This window comes from Sciurus vulgaris (genome assembly GCF_902686455.1).
Source record: "Sciurus vulgaris genome assembly, chromosome: 2".
Classification (NCBI taxonomy): Eukaryota; Metazoa; Chordata; class Mammalia; order Rodentia; family Sciuridae; genus Sciurus; species Sciurus vulgaris.
The window spans coordinates 51299069-51317552 of record NC_136462.1 but is presented as its reverse complement, the minus strand read 5'-3'; the positions used below and the strand labels follow the sequence as shown (position 1 = coordinate 51317552).

The 18484-nt window shown below is 39.2% G+C and overlaps 1 protein-coding gene across 11 annotated transcripts in view; it reads right to left on the bottom strand.

Annotated features, from left to right (window-relative positions):
- The window catches only part of TRIM9 (tripartite motif containing 9), a 96271-nt gene that overhangs the window by 14354 nt on the left and 63433 nt on the right, over window positions 1–18484 (bottom strand). For 7 of the 11 annotated variants that reach the window (XM_079130195.1, XM_079130198.1, XM_079130199.1 and 4 more), the window contains exons 5-7: window positions 18240–18393; window positions 10598–10755; window positions 7660–7798 (exon numbers count right to left, since the gene is read on the bottom strand). In XM_079130195.1, coding sequence (XP_078986321.1) covers window positions 7660–7798; window positions 10598–10755; window positions 18240–18393 — 451 coding nt within the window. Of the gene's footprint in view, window positions 1–442; window positions 7095–7620; window positions 7799–10597; window positions 10756–18239; window positions 18394–18484 lie in introns of those variants that run through there. The other 4 variants (XM_079130205.1, XM_079130196.1, XM_079130197.1 and 1 more) reach the window with 3 other exon arrangements.

Below are 18484 nucleotides of genomic sequence, written 5' to 3'. Positions count from 1 at the left end.
AGATGAGAAAACTGAGGTCCAGAGAGGCTAAGGGAATATCCAGATCACACTGGCAGTTGTGGTGGGATGGGATTTAGACTCTAGCAGGATCAATTTACAATGGGTACAATCTGGATTGAAAGAACTGTTTGACATTTGCAGGTAAATGGATGGAACTAGAGAATATCATGCTAACTGAAATAAGCTAATCCCCCCCAAAAAAACCAAGGCCAAATGTTTTCTTTGATAAGCAGATGCTGGTCTATAGTTGGGGGGTGGAGTAGGGAAGAATAAAGGAACTTTGGATTGTGCAGAGGGGAGTGAGGGGAGGGATGGGGCAGTTGGGGTGGGAAAGACAGTAGAATGAGATAGACATTTATTACCCTATCATGCATGTATGATTACACTACTGGTGTGACTGCACCATGTACTGTCAGAGGAATGAGAAGTTCTGCTCCATTTGTGTACAATGTATCAAAATGCATTCTAATGTCATGTATAACCAATTAGAACAAATTTTAAAAAAGAAAAAAAAAAAGCCCTGTTGTTGCTCTTTTGTGACTTGGAGGTACACAAAAGGTAAAATTTATGCCACAGGCCATGGGGCACATTCCAGTGGTCTCAGGGTAACCAAGTTTTGTGTAGATGATCTATTATTGACTACAAACCCTGAATATATTAAAGATGAATCTTTTCTGAATAGTGTTCAGTAGATCAGTGTGGTTAGGGTCTATAAGGCAGATGCATCACCACCTCTCTTTTAGAATTCTGGTCACATAGTTGGTGGTCTGAGGTGTTCCCTGTTATTGGTTTTCTGAGAGGTTCTTCTTCCCTCACAAGATTACATCTTCTTGGGAGAGAAGGACCTCAGTACAGTAGGGTTTAGGCTGGATTAAAACCACTATAAAATTATGCCTGCAAAGAGATGTTGGTCAGATGACAGAGGCCATTAGGCATTCAGACAAATGGAAGCAGAAATCTGTAGTCTGCCTACATCATTAAATATTTTCTGACTGGTTTCCTTTGATGGGAGAGTCTAATCAAGGAAAAAGACATTATAATCATCGTAAATAACACCTTCTAGGCCCACTTTTTAGGAAGCAATTTCTAAGATTTAGCTTTAAGAATCCCAACCTACTTATTGTTGTTGAATAAAACAATACTGGAAAATGTTGGGTGATGGCTATGGTGGTCATTTGACTAAGGATGCTTGAGGGCACTCCTCAGTGTCCTAGACATGTACTTGCTGATTGGTGCTGGAGTTTATAGCCTTATCTAAAGCATGAATCTCTAGTTATCCCTGATTTCCTTCTATCTACTTTTCTTCCCAGTTGAGATCTGAGGGCCAAAAGTCTTCTGTGAATTAATAGCTGTGTGCTTTCAACTTGAACAGGACTCTAAGTCCCAGATCTCTTCTGGTTACAGCTTTCAAAGACCCCAGAGATTTGGCTCTGATATTCCCTTTCCTTCTAAAGCAGTGATCCATTCCTGCTAGCCAGGAGCATCCATGGCACCACCTGGAGAGACGAACCTCTCTAAGGTGAGTTGCTCACCTGGGGTAGGAAGAGGCTGGAGAAAGAACAGAACCCTGGAAATAGGAACAGGTGCTCAGGAGGGGGGTCCAGATGTTATGCTGGGAATGATGGTCTATTCCGTATCTCTTCCTTAAAGCAGGAAATTTTTTTTTTGACAAAAGTCTAACTTAACTTTTTGAAAATATTTAAATCCTATTGCTGGCTTTCTGGATGAGCATACAAGGCAGCAACTCAGGGCAGCTTTGCTTTGACAGGATGTTTTTAGATACCTAACAGACAGAGTTAGGGTAGTTTCCACCCTCCTTTTTTTTTTTTTTTCCCATTTTGGTTAAATGCAAATAGCATAATTCTAATGTCAGCATCACAGCATGCTGAGCCAGGCGTTGGAGGCTAAAAGAACTGAGTTTGAAATGTTACTTAACCTTCCAGAAGCTCAGTTTCCCCATATGGAGAGTAGGATGATAATAATAATAATGATACCTCCTTCATAGGGTGTAGCAGACAGAATAATGGCCCACCCCAAAATACCCACATCCCAGTCCCAGAAACCTCTGAATGTGTTACCTTTCACAGCAAAAGAACTTTGCAGCTGTGCCTGAATTAAGGATCTTGAGATAAGGAGAGTATGCTGGGTTAGCCAGCTGGGCCCAAAGTAATTACAAGGCTCCTTCTATAAGGAAAACAGGAGGGTCAGAGTCAGGGAGCGAGTGGAAGATGCTATGATGGCTCTTAAGAAAGGGGAAGGGCCAAGAGCCAAGAAAGGTAATGGCTTCTAGAAGCTGCAAAAGGCAAGAAAACAAAAGGCTCCCCCAAACCTCCTGAGGAACCCAGTCCTGCTCACACCTCACTTTCAGCCTGTAGGAGTCTGACTTCCAGCTAATAAATTTTTGGTGTTTTAAAGTCATTAAGTTTGGGGGTGAACTGTTACAGCAGAAGACTAATTCATAGGGTAGATTTGGAATGTTGTGGCAACAGAGCAGGGGAGGGGTTCAGACATTAGCAATGGGTACAGAGGTGTAGTCTGTAGTCTATTTAACTCCATTATGACAGATGAAAAAATTCCCTGTTTTTTTTTTGTTGTTGTTAGATTTTACAGTGAAACATGGAATGAATAGTTTTTATATAATCATTCCACTGAATTTCAGTATCCTAAAAATATTTGCTGGCTCTCATGTGGCTGTCTTTAGATGGATAATGAAGAAATTCTCAGCAGCTTGACACAAAATGAAGAAGGATTTAAGGTAATAGTTTTTTTCAGCTTATTTCATGTTGCTATTCCACAAGACCTTTTGTGATATGCCCTATGCCCACTATGGAAGGTTCCAGAGAACATACTGACTTGTAAATATTTTAGATGGAAATCTTTCTAAAATGTATTATATACCTTCTGACTTTCTTAATCAGAACATTTGCCACAGAATACTCTGTTTTGATTTTTTTGGGTCTCTTCTCAGTTTTTCCAATCACCTTCCTTGATCAATGCTACCAAAAAGACTAAATTAACTTCTATAACAACTCCTTGTCTCTGTTCTAATGTGAGGTTTTTAGTTTGCTGTGGTCTTAACAAATGGGCCAATGAGCTCAGTGGAACTGTGCAAAAACTAGGAATAAATAAACCTGAACTTTGTGTCCTTTTTTCCCCCCAAATTGGAGGCATTGTCTTTACTATCTGGTTGCAGGATGGCAAATAAATTGTAGGGTGGATATCTTAGTTCTACAAAGGTAGGTAGTATGGTGGTTTTTAGTTCTGAGAACTTCATTGTCTATGAAAAATAACAGGAAATGAGAGCCCCAAATATTTTTAGGAGACTGAGATACAGTAGAGGAATTATATAAAAACTATTAATTCCATGTTTCACTATAAGATCCAACGGAAAAAAAAATAGCAATTTCTTTTTTCTATCTACCCTAAGGCAGTTCAATAGATATGCCTATACCTCTGTATTCATGGCTAAGGTCTGAACCCCTCCCCTTATCTGAGGTGTCACAGAGTTTGGGAAGGACGAGCAGTAAGGCTCCTGAATTTTAAGGCATATACCCTACTTGATGCTCTCCTGTGATCTTGGGGTCCAGCTAGTTACCTGACATACAGGTGCTTCATTAAAGTTCTTGAATGACCAGATTTCCTCTTCTGTCAGTGCAAGGCAGATTTTTGAAGCTTTGCTTTGTATATAGTTACCCCCTCTGCCTGGATGTCTGTCTGTCTGTCTGTCTCTCTCTTCCCCTTTCTTTCCAACCTATTCTATGTAATTCTCTCTGGGAACTCTTTCTTTCCCTTTAGATAATGTTAATTTACCCTGCAATATGTTGTGACCTATTTCATGTAGCTATTAGATATAAAACAATAAGAATAGTACCTCTGTGAAAATGTATAGTAAAAACTCTTTTAGAAACATTTTTTTGTTATTTTTAGAGGAGTCTTTTAGTTGAAATTAAACCCCAACTAGTAGAATTAAGGTGATATACTAAAATGGAATGGCTTATATATTTCTGGAGTAAAACTATTTAGAAAGCAATTTGGAAACACAGATCAAGGGCCTCATAAATCTTCAGATTCTCTGGACCAGAGAATCTGTCCAAGGAAAATCTCTAGATAGAGGTCAGTGTTGGAGAGTATGTATTGCAATTGTCCATGTTTTACTTTCCCTGACTGACTGGGGAGGGAAAGTTCTCTAACTCTGTGAAAGAGGCTGCCAGAAGCATTTCCCCAGTTTTGAGGGGCTGAGTGGAATGGAATCTCAGGGACTTAATTTTTTTCAGTCAGTTAATAGACTCAAGTGAATTATTTGATTCCCATAAATATTACTTTCCCTTTATTTCATGTCTCCAGATTAAAACCAGAAAAGGTACACTGTGTTTAGATAGGCAGAAGGCAATTAGAGAAAAATAAACAGAAAGTGTCCTATCCTGCACTCAGCCCTGCCTAGTTATTTTTGGTGGGAGTGTGGTCTGTTGCACAGAACGAGCCTCAGAACACTGTGTATCAAGAAGGCCTGGGTACACAAGGTTTTTAGCAGATACTCATTTGCAGATGGTTTCAAGGACTGTGACACAGTCATGATGGGTATTGAATGAATTACTTTAAAATTCTACACAACTTGGGCCTTGTTTTAAAATTGCATTAAAATTCTAAATTAGTTATATTTCTTCTTAAGTCAGGGTGATTTGGTTTAGATCTGGGATGGGCCATATTTTTATGGATGTCTTAGATACTTTCCCAGGAACTTGCTTTCAGGGAACCAAACAAACTTGAACTCACACAATAACACATTTTCCTTTCCTTTTATCTTATAATAACATATTTCTTTATCATTTCCACTGAATTACATTGTTTTTCTGGCTGGTATAAAAATAAAAAAATAAAAAAAATTATGCCTTCCTTTTCTTTTTCCACAGTGCTCATTAAAATTTATAAGTTTGTGACTATTTATGTGTTTATTTCCTTAAGGCCTTTCTCTCTTACTAGTCTGTGAGTTCCACTGAGCAGGAGTACCATCTGCTAAACTATACCATACCACAGTGTAGTACACAGTGGTCACTTAACAAGCATGCCCAATACAGAGAGATAGAGAAAGAGACAGGTAAATTTTGAGGGAAAAAATGGTAAAAATTCATAGTAATGTAGACATTTGATCTTTGCCATGTAATGTTATTTTTAGGACAACAGAAGGTTTTGTGACAGTTCAGGGTTTCAGTGACAAGTGATTTAAACTTCAGACTAAATACATATAATTACAAGTTAGATTTGCTATCACAAATGTAATTGTACTCTTCTGTGATTCAAACTTTGTGTTTTGAACTTTGGAAAGGGGTTGACTCTTGCTAAGAAGAATATGAAAGATTTCGTTACAGTACAAAGTCAAAATGAACCATCCCACCTCCCCCAATGCCAGCAAACATGATAAATCTCTAAAGCAAACTTTCCAGGAATGGTGAAATAATATGAATAAAGTACAAGTGCAATGAATGTATCAAAAATTTGTTGATAGCATTTTTCTCATTGTTTCTAGAAAACAAAAAAGATATAATTAATTCTGTAGGCTTTATCTATTATAACAGATTGAACAAATCCTTTTTTAACAAATAAACTATCCACTATCTTTTTCTTGCTTTCTAAGTTCTGTCTTACTATTTGAATGAATTAGAAAGAGGGAGAAACAAATAGAACAAACCAAAGTTATGGAGAAAGTATGTGTGCGAACTTTATTTCATCATGAGAAAGTCACTTCTGTGCAGTAACAGAGAACACTGATATCTACATGATGATAGCATCTGCTTTGTATTCAGATACATACCTTATATTTGTATACAATATATAAAATTCATGGAGGAAATTAATTTCTACAGTACAGTTTCTTTGTTGGAAGAGAACTGGTTCCATTAGTTTCACTTAGAAATTGACCCCCGATTCTGTGACTGTGGTACCAAGGATCGCAGTTCCAAATCCTGTAATTTATTAAATTAGACACCATAATCTCATGAACATTGAAAGAAACTAAGAAATTACATCCTTCTGCAGGATGAAAGAAGCACTCAGGCTATTATGCCAATAACTGATTTTAGCAGAATAGTATAATTTCCACGATGGATTATGAATAGAAATAGTTTTCCTATAGGTCTGAGGACAAATATTAGCAACACTATTGCAAATTTCTCTCTGCTCTGCTGGCATGCATGTCATTGAATCTGCTGTGTGCATACATGGGAAACCAGGCCAGCATTCAAAGGCCTTCTGCATTGCGCCTAGGAAAGACTTTCGGAGGGTGTCAGTGTTTATCATGGTATTTTGGGAAAAGAGGCAACTGCTCTCAAACTGATAGGTCCTCCCAGAGAGAAGTTGCTAAAAGGATAATCCTGGGGAAAGTTCTAGTTACCATGTCACTGTAATCCAAATAGAATAGGTCATGTGGGCATTTTCCTGTCAACAAATCTTCTGTTTGAATAGCATCACTCAGATTTACAACTGCTCCCCCAAAACACTGTTTTCATGGCTAGGGGTCTTCTACCCTTGCTTTAGAATGCAAAGTTGTGCTTGTTTTTAACCATGTGAACCATTTTAGGGGTGATGGGAACATGCGGTGGTTTGTGGGAAGTGGGAAAAAACACCTCCACAGTTCTTTGAGCTAACATCTTGAACGTGAACAAAATCAACATAATTGGTTCTGTGAAGGGAAGTTATTGAGAATGCCAATGGGATGGGAGGTGACTTCTGTGATTAAAATGACACCCCAAGGTCTCAAAATACTTTTGGCACTGACTACAAATCTCTCTCCATAGGTTCAATTTCATGTGTTGCGATTGCTCTTAAATTGAAAATGTTAAAAGCCTCAGAGGTATACTTGGTCATCATATTCAAGCCTCTCTTCTGAGGCAGATTATTTGTCTTTGATGACCAAAATATTTACAGTATAGCCAAGAAGCAAAAGTTCTCTAGAGATTAACGTTGTATAATGGCCCTAGGCAGCCTAACCAAGACTAGAGGGACTGGCAAAGACGCAAATGGCGAGGTAATGCAGAGTTGCTGGTCTCTTCCTGTTTGGTGCCCACAGGAAGTCTCTGTCCTGGTGCCCACAGCCTGGGCTTTTGAGTAGGAAATGAAAGTGATCTGAACTGGTTAAGCCAAGAGTGGCCAACAGGCCTCTCTGGATAGCTTTAGCACCCCATGCCCACTGGAAACATGTTCAGTCATACAAATCCACAGCTGGAAAGAACCTAGGTCCCAACCTCAGGAATAAGCAAGCACTACACAGGAATTGAGAACCATCTGGGCAAAACTGGCAACTGGTGTGTATTGGTGGAGAATGGAAGCCTACTCTACAGCCTAGATACATTTGTCTTAGACACCAGGGGCACATTCAGGCCTTCAATTTCAGTTTCTTCAACTGCAGCTTATTTAGAATGTTATCAAAGGAAGCCGACGGCCCAGGCCATTGGAACTGCCGATGTGGAATCTTTGGTTTGATCACATCCACATACCATGGGCTCTCTAAAGGCAGGAGAGGAACAGCGGCTCTGTGCCAGAATGCAGAGCAAGTCATGGAAACACTTCTGGAATGTGGGCAGTGGTGGGGTTACCTCCGGGCGTGCCAGCCATTTTAGATGCCACGCAGTTCTCGCTCGGAGGGGTACTGCTGAAGGGCCTTACCCTCGGACGTCTGGAGGACCAGGGTCTTGCTGTAGGGGCTGACTCCTGTTTTGTTGAAGGCCTTGACTCGGGCATTGTATGTGCTGTTGAAGTGAAGACCATCCACGGTGCACATTGTCTCTTTTCCCACATACACTTCCTGAGGGTCAACAAATAACAGGACACCACTTAATGTGAACCCTGTGAGGAGTGAGGAAGGCAGAATTGCTGAGTGGTTAGGAATAAGAGTTCTTCTAACAGCCTGATTGTACTTGAATTCTTTAAGATATTGGGCAATTTAATATACCCTTTTAAGTCTCAGGTACCTAATCTGTGAAATGGTGTGTAAAATAATACACCCCTTCTAAAGTTGGTTTGAGGACCTTATAAGGTTTTATGTGCAGATTGAGAGCACAGCTTCTTGTATTTATCATAGACCCAGCAGCTTAATGAGTGGTAGTTATTAGGAATTTGTAGGACTTAAAAAATTAAAATTGGATGCTTATAGTTAGAACTATACTTATTTAAGCATTGTATTTATATTATACCTGCTGATTCTTTATCATAAGAATGATTTTTATGTATTTATTTTTTATAAGCATGAGTTTTTTAAAAAAAATGTATGAACACACGAGGGTGGTCTCTGTGCTGTGCTTATAACTCCACTGGTAACTTTAGGAACTCTGATAAAGGTTACACTCAAAGCTTCAGAAGTATAGGTTTGCACCATGGTACAGAGGGAAGGGGGAGGAAGAATGACATTTCAAAGGCTTAAAATAAATCCTAGCATAATGCATCTTTAGCATAGGTTAGGCATTTGCTTCCCTCTTCAGCGATTGCAAAATTATGCGGTGTAATGAGTAAAAATAATTTGCATTCAAAGCACAGCCTTAAAATGACAACTCTCTGGTGAGTTCCTAAGAAGATTGGGGCCTTGGATAGCCCTTCAATTCATTCTACTGCAGCAGTAACACAAATCTAAATATCGTGCCCTCTCTTTCAGGCTCCTCGAATTTCATGTGCATAGGACTTGGCCATACCTTCTCATGGTAGTCTGTGGAGAAATAGGGGGTCACCCTGGTGGGAGAGCCACAGGTTGACTAGAAGGGATCTGGGGATTCAATGACTTCCTTACTGTTACTGGATCTCAAGGAGGAAGGAGGAGCTGTTGGTGCTGAGATTCTGAATCTGATATAAAAGGAGAGACAATGGGAATGTGGAAGGAACACAGCTGTTTTGAAAGAAAATTATGGGTTGGTTTTGAAGCATGCTGAGTTTCAGGGGGTTTAGAATACAGACATGGAAATTTCTGCAAAAGTAAAATCTTGGAAGAGAAGTGTGGGTGAGAGAGATGGTTTGGGGAGGGACAGGATGAGGAAGTGTCTCAAACATGAGACACTGGGACTAAGAGAAAAAGAGGCCTGGTATGTTGCCTCAAACACTGCTAGTAGGTAGTAACTGGATGAAAAAAAGTCAGGATAAAATAAGTAATTATGTAGAGAACAGGGAAAACCACAAGCATTAGTTTCTCAGGAGAAACATAAAAGCGAGAAGAAAGGCCCTGAAAGTGACACAAGAACTGAAAGACAAATCAGAGGTGAGAAACTGACCAATAACTGGATTTTACACACACACACACAACCAAAGACATGGACTGAAATGTAATCCAAGGTAGAAACTTGATTCTGTCCTACCAGTAAACAAACACATATGCAAATAAAGTTTTCCCTATCAGAAGACAGAGAGTCTTTGTCCTTGAGAAGAATGGCAGAAGACATAGTTCCTGCTTGAAAGCATTCAAACCTAAGGAGGGTCAAAGACATTCAGGAAAGGAGGCACTGGTAGACTTTGCTCTGGAAAACAGGTGCCCCAGGTTTGGCCACTGATGGCCAGAAGAGTAGGAAAGTTCCCTCCTTGGGGGCCTTGGGTTTGCTTTTTAGACAGGGTCCCTCCTCATCAGGGCAGGGACTGAACTCAGTACCCAGAAGGACTGCTCCATTAGGAGATCCTAGGCATCAGAGCTCCCAGGAAAGAAAACTCAGGCAAGACTGAGTTGGAGCAGGTGGAAAGCAAGGTGGGAAAAGAGAACGACTGAGAATGAGGTGGTCTGTATAGGACAGAGAAGCAGGCACGTGCACACTGGCTGTCGTCACACGTGGAGTGCCAACTTATAGGCAACATGGTCATATCTTGCCTAAAGACCAGCCTATGCTACCTTCAGAGGGGACCATAAAATTCCCAGGGGGATTAGAACTCCCTTGCATTATGGTGATAATAATCTGTTGACATCGGTTCTATCTGGTGAAAGGCTAAGAAAAAACATGGAACCAGGGAAATCTTTCCTAATCATGTGACCAGGAAAGTTTTTGAATATAGGGAGGCCATACCTGGACAACATGTCGAGTAAGAGGAATGCCAATCAATGACATTTCAAGTTATGGCTGCAGAAACACATCTTAGACAATGGCTAATGATATTACTAGCAATAAATAATAGTGGTAGTAATAATAGCTCCTACTGCGGGCTTGCCATATACTAGGTAGGCAGCATGCTAAAGATCTTACATGGATTATCCAGTGAACTCTTAAGAACAAGTCATGAGATACATGTTATTGTTATCCTCCCCCTGGTTTACAGATAAGAACCTGAAGGTTCACAGAGGTGAGAAACAGGCCCAGTCACACAGCTAAGTGACGGAGATCAGATTACAACGCAGGCCATTCCATTCAGAGCTTGTAGGGCTGCTTGTTCTGTCTCTCAGGAAGAGTAGGAAAGTTCCAATATTCCTTTGTCTGTCTTTGATGGCATTAGGAGAAGGTAGGCCTCAGCTGAAGGGTCAGTAGGCCCTGTCAGGGTGGCCTTCCCCAAGAGGAGATGGAGAAGCCAGGCTAGTGACTCCATGGCAGGTCCTCTGAGGGAGTCACTGGTTTGTGATAAAAGTAGTAGGTTGTCTACTTACTCTGAACTGACCACCACTGCCATCATCCAGCTCCAGAATGTATCCCTCGGCGGGCACCGTGGACAGAGGTGGCTGTTTCCAGGACAATGTAGCGCTGTTGTTGTGGGTGCAACACTCCTCCAGCTGTAGGATGGGGGTTGCTGGGACTGGAGAGGAAGCTAAACAAAAATCAGTGTAACTCTGGTTTCTGTTGAGTATCTTGGAATGATAACCAACCCCCTGATAAACATGTGGTTAGAAGGAGCAGGCCTGGGGAGCATGGGGATCTGGCTCAGATCTTCGCAGAGTCTTCACGTGGGGCTAGTTCCTCAACTATTGTGAGATCTTGTTCTAAACTTATGGCGGCACTTCCTACCTGAGCTGTGACAGCTGGAGGGATAGCAGATTTGTTCTCAGTCTCTTGGGCAGGGAAGATATTGTCTTCAAGGGAAATGACTTGAAGGGGTGCTGACTTCAAGTCCAGCCCACTAAGGCTTATTTAACTCATAACAGGGCTGAAGCCATGCTAATAATAATTTATTGCATTTATTGAGATTTAAGCCTCAGTTTATAAACTGGGGACTCTTATTCCATGAAATAACACTAAACCCTCTATATTTCTATATACATGTATATATGTGTGTGTATATATATATGTATATATATGTGTGTGTATATCACATATATGATATAATCAGATACATATGATTCTATTCTACATACATATGATTCTATGATATGTGATTCTATATATATGATTCTATTTTTTAAAAGTCAGTTATTCTATTTTGATAGCAAATGATACAAATACAGATCTCTCAGTTTCAAAACTTCACAAGAAGCTGACATCATACTGTCAGGACAGTTGTAGCTTGGAAATAACATGAGGTCAAGTCCACTCTTTCCTCAGGTATAGAAAACCAGATTCTGAATCTGAGAGCAGACTGTGGCATGACAAAAGGCTCCAGGTATCCTCATGGTCTTGTAAGAACTGTCATAGTGTGACTAGTTACAACACCTTCTCCTCCACATATTATACTGAGAGGCTTATATTAAAACAATAGGTTGGACCTGCAGATGTACAGACTTAGAAACATTAGTGAAGGAGTGGTTCAAGTTCCTAACATACGGACTCAAATGTATGTATCTGGGAGGGAGCAGTGTTTATGCCAACAGCTTAATTTTTTTGTTTTTTAACACCAAAGCATTGATTTATAATTATTATTATTTTTCACACTTTAATAACTGGAAAGAATTGTCCCTCAATTAGATGAACAAAGTTAATCATGGAGCACCTGGTATGCTGTACCAAAACTGGACTTTGCGTATCATACACTGAATTAAAAGTTCTACCTATCAATCACCCCAACCAAGAAGATGTTTGCCTTAATAGCAGTTTATGAAACAGGTTCCATGGTGGATAACCTAGAAAACAAAAGCAGTGACCACAGCATATGAGATGTGAAGGTCAACCAGGTCACTTTAGACAGTGATACATTAAAATAAAACCATGTCTGAGCTACTAAATCCACAAAAGGGAATTAAATTTCATGACTCATTCATTGGAGGTGATCAGTTTAGGAAGGGAAATCATGTTTTGAATTTCAATATATAGATTTTATAGATTTTAGATGGAATTTTATCAGATAATTGTTGATACTATAACCTCAGAAGTCCCCAGAACATGTGAATTTGGGGGAAGGGAGATAAATTCATTGACTCGCTCAAAAATAAACTCTAGGACTAGATGGTAAGAGAAGATAGAAAACATAATTCCTTCTAAGGATTCTAATGAACATCCATGTAGAAAAGGGCAACATCCAAGAGTTGTAATTGAGGACTGACTTTAAGTCACAGTAAGTATCGGTGAGTTACTTTGTTATTTAAAATGTTTCTTTATAAAAGCAATACATTTTATCATATTTACTATGGAAGCAAAATATGACAAATTTAAGCAGATCATTCTTCAAAGGGCTTCCAGAAACATGGCTGATTCTTCCTGAGATGTTTGTTCTGAACCATCCTGTTAGTTAGATCCCATCATAAAATAATTCCCTGGACTCTCATTCCATTAGCTGTATATTACTTTTCTATTTTCCCTTTGTTCATGTTTCAGACAGGTCCACAACTCATCGATTTAAAAATCAAAGAATACAAACACAAGGTAGTTTTGACTTAAATCCTGCAAGTGCTTGCAATGTCTCTGATCAGGTCCTCAAATTTCCCTGCCAGACATAAGTATAATTAGAAGATTAATTGAGCTACATGATGTCATGTGTAATTAAAATGTTAGTCCTCCATGGATACACTTAAAAAGAATGAAAGGATAGGGGAAAAAAATCCAACCTCTTGCTAATCTTCAAATCTTGATATCATCCCAGATTTAAACAAATAAGCAAATGGACACAAAAGGCAAAGGAGACATCTGCATGCATCTAAATCTATTTCTCCATGTGTCAAAAATTATTTTTTTCTGTTTCCTTATTTATCTATTCCTGATTTACCCCAAAATGATGGTGTACATAACAGGCAAATGTGACAAAATCACAGCCTCATTAGCAAAGACTCAGGCTGACATTTAGAAAAATAGACTTTATAGTAGATTTTTATGTTACCCTGTTTCATTTTATTAGGTATAAAATAAATGGTCTATAAAAACCCAAAGTATTTTCAAATTAATCTCTCTTTTATGGTTTGGAAATGCAGAGCACTCCAGTGCTCAGTTCCTGGACTGATTTCTAAGAAAGAGTGTTTTATTTTATGTGAACTTCTGTCTCTGGGCTAACATAGCTATCTTGATCTTTACACTTTTAAGCTCATTTCATGCTTTTTCTTTAACAACTAGTTTCTCCTGACCTGATCAGACTTCTAGCATGTAAGTTTTCTTTTAGTCTATAAAATCAAGCTTCAGGCTACAAATTTTCCTCTTAGATACCAGGGGAGCTACTCTTACTGACTTCCTTAAGAGTGGAAGAGTTGTAGTTTAAAGTTATGTTCTGCAACAGTGGCTTCTTCTACCAATGTTTTCAAATATCTTGCTTTCTAAAGGCTACTCCTTTTCAAATTAATTCTCACATTTTCCTTATTTATTTTTTTCTTGAATTCTTCAGATGTGAACATTAACAACTTTGAGAATTGTGAAATCAACAAGTGTGGTGAGGACAAGGGAGAAAGGAAACTGGTCTCCCACCCTCGACAGGAAACATAAATCATAAATGATGCCTCCTGATCCCTCACTGACAGCAGTGTGCTGAGAGACTTATGTATATTAATGCACTGAATTTTCACAACAATCTACAAGGTAGGGCCTCTTATCATCTCTTCTTTGCAGACTGAAAACTAAAAACTAAAGCCCAGCGATGATTCTCATCTGGGAATGGGTGGGCTGGGATCTGAGCCCAGGAGGTTGGCTCTGGGGCTGTGTGTTTAGCTCAGCTTTTTCTTCAGGGGGTGCCCAGGGAAGTGCACTGGAGCAAAGTCTCCACCCCTGATTCTGAAGGCTTCTTTCTGTATTCTCTGATGTGAATGACAAAGACTCCCAAGAATTGCTCATAGATATTAATGAGTTATTTCACCTTCAGAGCTATGATGGTTGGGAATGCCATTTTACTACATTTTTTCTGAAGGTTGGTCTGTAGACTGTCATTCCTCTTTCTGATGGTTGACAAAACAAATGGCATTTAGACTTTAGAGGAACTACAGGCCATTTCTAGAAAACTGATTGATGCTGGTACACTGTTAAGGAGAAATGTGAATGCATGTTCTGAGGACATGCATTTCAGGTCCCCACACCACCACGCAGGGATAGATTACATGCATGGATGTGTATGCTTACCCCCTCGCTGCCAACCTGGCCACTTCTTCTCTATGATTTGTAGGACAGCCTGTTCAGATCACACTGTCCTTGCCCATGACCTTGGTGCATACTCTGGGCTCTCATATTCAAGATGAATTAATGAAGATAAATATATCCTTAGAGGAGCAGAGGCACTTAAAGGAATTAACAGCCATTTGGTTTATGTAATAAAAAGCATCGGTGGAGTTTTAGGTCATGGTTTCAACCTGGTTCATAATGAACACATTCACATTTCATTTTACCACCATGACTCATGACTCTTGGGATATTCTATATACTTGCTCCATTCTAGATTAACATTTTTCTGCAGTGGAACCCTTGGCAGACTAGAAAAAAATTTCTTTGTCATGACCTAGGGAATAGTAGATGATAGCAACTTAGAATTAAGGGGAAAATATTGTTTTTACTATTCTCTAATAAAAACACAGGAGAGCTTAATACATTGCTTTCAATTTTTAAAAGTCTGAAATATCAAATACCACTCCCAATCATCTGGAAAAAGGGTAATGTGATTTTCTAATCAAGATATAACCAGAAAATATATCATTTCAATTTAGGAATGTTTGAACAAAGAAGATATCTGGCCTTTTCTAGATGGGTTTCAATTGCTTAGAGGTGATGTGGAATCAGACAGAACAGACCAGTTAAATCTTTAGTTAGTAAGAGAATAACTTCAGGCAATGCATTCTTGCTGAACAGTAGCTGGCTGAGTAGAAATGTGTAGAAACTAACAGCAGAACTATCTTCTTCAGTATCAACAACAACAGAAAGGGCATTTGTGATGAGATTGTAAAACTAGAGAGATGGCTGCTAAGGTTTTTGGTCAAGAAGTGAACAGATATTTTCATTATCAATTTAAGTCATAATTTTAAATGCATACTCTCAGTAATTCTAAAAATATTTTAACTTTCTACTTGTAATCTACTTAGCACAATTAGAAAACACATATTGAATTACATATATTGTTACTTTCACAATGGTCAGACTACATTAACACCATTCCAAATGCTACTTAATTTGGGCCATTTGTACATGGATTTTAGAGTATGGTTTCTTGGGATCTTTTATTGACAAGTTGCAAAAGAGTAGTTCATTAAACTAAGTATTTATTCCTAAAAATAAAGCCTAACACTATGCCAGGAACAGTTGTACATGTGTTAAGAGAAATTACACAGTCCAGTAGGAGAAGTTTTAACTAGTCAATCAAGTTCTCTCATGTTGTGACCTTTGAGTTTTTCTTTCCATCACAAGCATCTGACAGGTAAAAACGATTTGGATTCTAAAAAGGACTGGGCTTTCACTGAATTAATTAAACTTAATGAGCACAAAACAAAGCATATAAAGTAACAAGGCAGAGTGATATTAACCAGAAGTAAATTAAGATGAAGTCTTAAAAGGGAAATGGAATACCTACCTCTCACACCAAATGGTCTGTTATATTAACTTCATAAATGATTGTTCCAGATATTTTGTGGTCCAGGTGAACTGTGCTGTGAGGGTGTTCTGCATTTTGGCCATTCTCTGCTGTGGGTACAGACTTGAACCAACTGCACACACAGCTGTGTCCACCCTTACTTCTGTATGCAGTGCCAAGTGGCCAAGGGGCAATGCTCTGGAAATGTGTTCTGTGATGCCAGGCACATGAACCTGTAGTTCTCATAGCCGCTGAAAGGCCTGCTCACTTCACACAATTGTTACCACCCTGCCAACTGGCCTGGACTCCACTGTGGGCAGATGGACAGAACTCAGAAAGGCAGTGAACCGGGGAGGGGAGGGCTTTGCCAGTTGATTGAAACATTGCAAAGCCCTGAAGCTTCTACCCTCCAACCTCTCATTCTTCGCCCCCTCGCCAAGGCTTAATTGGGTTGGCTCGTTTTTTTCTCTTCCATCAAGCCTTTATTTTGCTCTTTTGTGACATATTTTCTTCTCCAAGTGACTTGTGACATAACCTTTCAGTGATTTTTATCTCATTGAAAGAACTGGGGACAGAGAGAGGCCGATGGAAGATTTACCTGGGGTTCTATATTCTGCTAGGGACAGGTTTACTTCACAGGCTCTGTGTAGGTGTTAAAGAAAAAAAAATTTTAAACAGCAAGAAAGAATTGCTGCAACATAAAAAGTTAGATTGATTAAGTGTAAGAAAGGAATTCAGATATTCCATTAAGAAGCACAGAGGAAAGTGCTAGCTTTTTAGTATAGATGGGAAGTTGTAGAAGCATTTTCTGGAGCCTTGTTTCCTGGCTCCAGACCTGGTTGGTCCTGCCACTCACTAGCTGTGTGAGCTCAGGTAAGTAACCCAGTCTTCTACTAGGGCTGTGGGAATGAAATGAGGTAATACATATAAAACACTTAGGAGAGTGTCTGGTTCAGTTAGCACTCAATAAATGCTAAATATTTTTGTTACTATCACAAAGCATTTTAATTTACCATCTGCACACTACTTTAAAAATTGATTAAGGTATCTTCTGAAAGCAATGTATGTTAAGCAAAAAAAAAAAAAAAAAAAAAAAAACCATAAAAAAGGATAAAATTGAAAATACAGCAAGCCTATTTAAAAGATGAGAGAAATCCCAAGTACAAGGATTGGTTTAACTACTTTATGTGAGCCCTACAAACCCTGACACTTACTTGGTTATGTGACTGTCTGATAAAAGGAAGCAGGTGGATTTTTCTTAAGGACAAAAATTTTTAAAGCACCAAAATCCAAGAGTCATTTATTATATGTATGCTTACATCAGAAGTTGCAAAGAGAAAATCAATTTCTTCAGTTAAAAAAAAAAAAGATCAGAAAATGATAAAATGCTAGAGATGGAGAACGATGAAGAACAGACTGGTGGTTGTCAGAGATGATGATGATGGAGGGCAGATGATTATACAGGGGCAGCATCATGGGGATGGAATATCTCTGTACCTTTATTTCTGTGGTGATTATATGAATCTACACATCAAAAAATGGCATAGAACTATACACTATGCCAGGTCCTGGTTTTGGTATTAGATTATAGCTATGCAAAATGTAACCACTGAGGGCAACTAGACAAAGAGTTCAAAGGACCTCTTCATAATGTTTGCACCTTCCTGAGAATGTATGTTTCAAAACAAAAGAGCAAAAACAAAAACAAACAAAAAAATCCCCCCAAAACCCATAAATATTCTTTAAATGAATATTATTTAATTTGCCATAAAGTATTATTGCACAGTTGACTTGAATTTTTAATTTTCTTTGAAAGTTATTTTCCTTAAAATAATTTTATATACTTGTAGTTCCCTTCACACCCTCCCCCAAATCTCAAAGACAGCTTGCTTTAGTTACATGAATTAATTTTTATAGTTCATGTCAAATTTTCATTTTCCTTCCACACTTGTATTTTCTTGCCAGTGCTGTCAGGCTAACTATGATCTTCCCAAATTCCCACTGGTCCATGCTGAACTGTTTGCTCGTTATTGCTATCTGGGCAGAAGCAGTCATTTCAACTCTGGGCTCCCTTGATTCATATCCATATTTCTCTAAAAAGGTTTTAGGTATGTGCAGTGAGGTTTTCTCTTTCTCCCTACCTCATTTTATGTCTGCTATTCTCTGATGCTGAGCGTGTGAAATCTCTGACTCTCACACAGCTGAGTAATGAGTTTATCTGAATTTATCTGACTTGCTCAGAGGTAAGTTACACAACCACAGGAGATGTTTTCACTACCCAATAAGATAGAAGCCACTCCAGAATTTTATTCCTCAGAGGGGTACTGATGATGCCCAAAGCACCAGCATTCTTCCAGAGGTTGTTCTCTGACTCGGGAGACGCAAGCACGTACCTTTCACCTGCACGAAGTCGAGCTGGTGAATGGACTGCAGCAGAGGGCTGTTGTCCAGACTCAAGTCAAAGTCCGTGGTCATCCTGGGGGTGAGCGTGCCTTTCCCCCACTGATCCTCAGTCAGGTGCACTCTCCTTATGAGGGCGTCAGAAATCTAATCACATCAAAGACCACAGCCTAAGAAATACAATGCCACACTCGAAACAACACTGCCCCTTGACTCTAAGAGTGTTACCACCAAACCG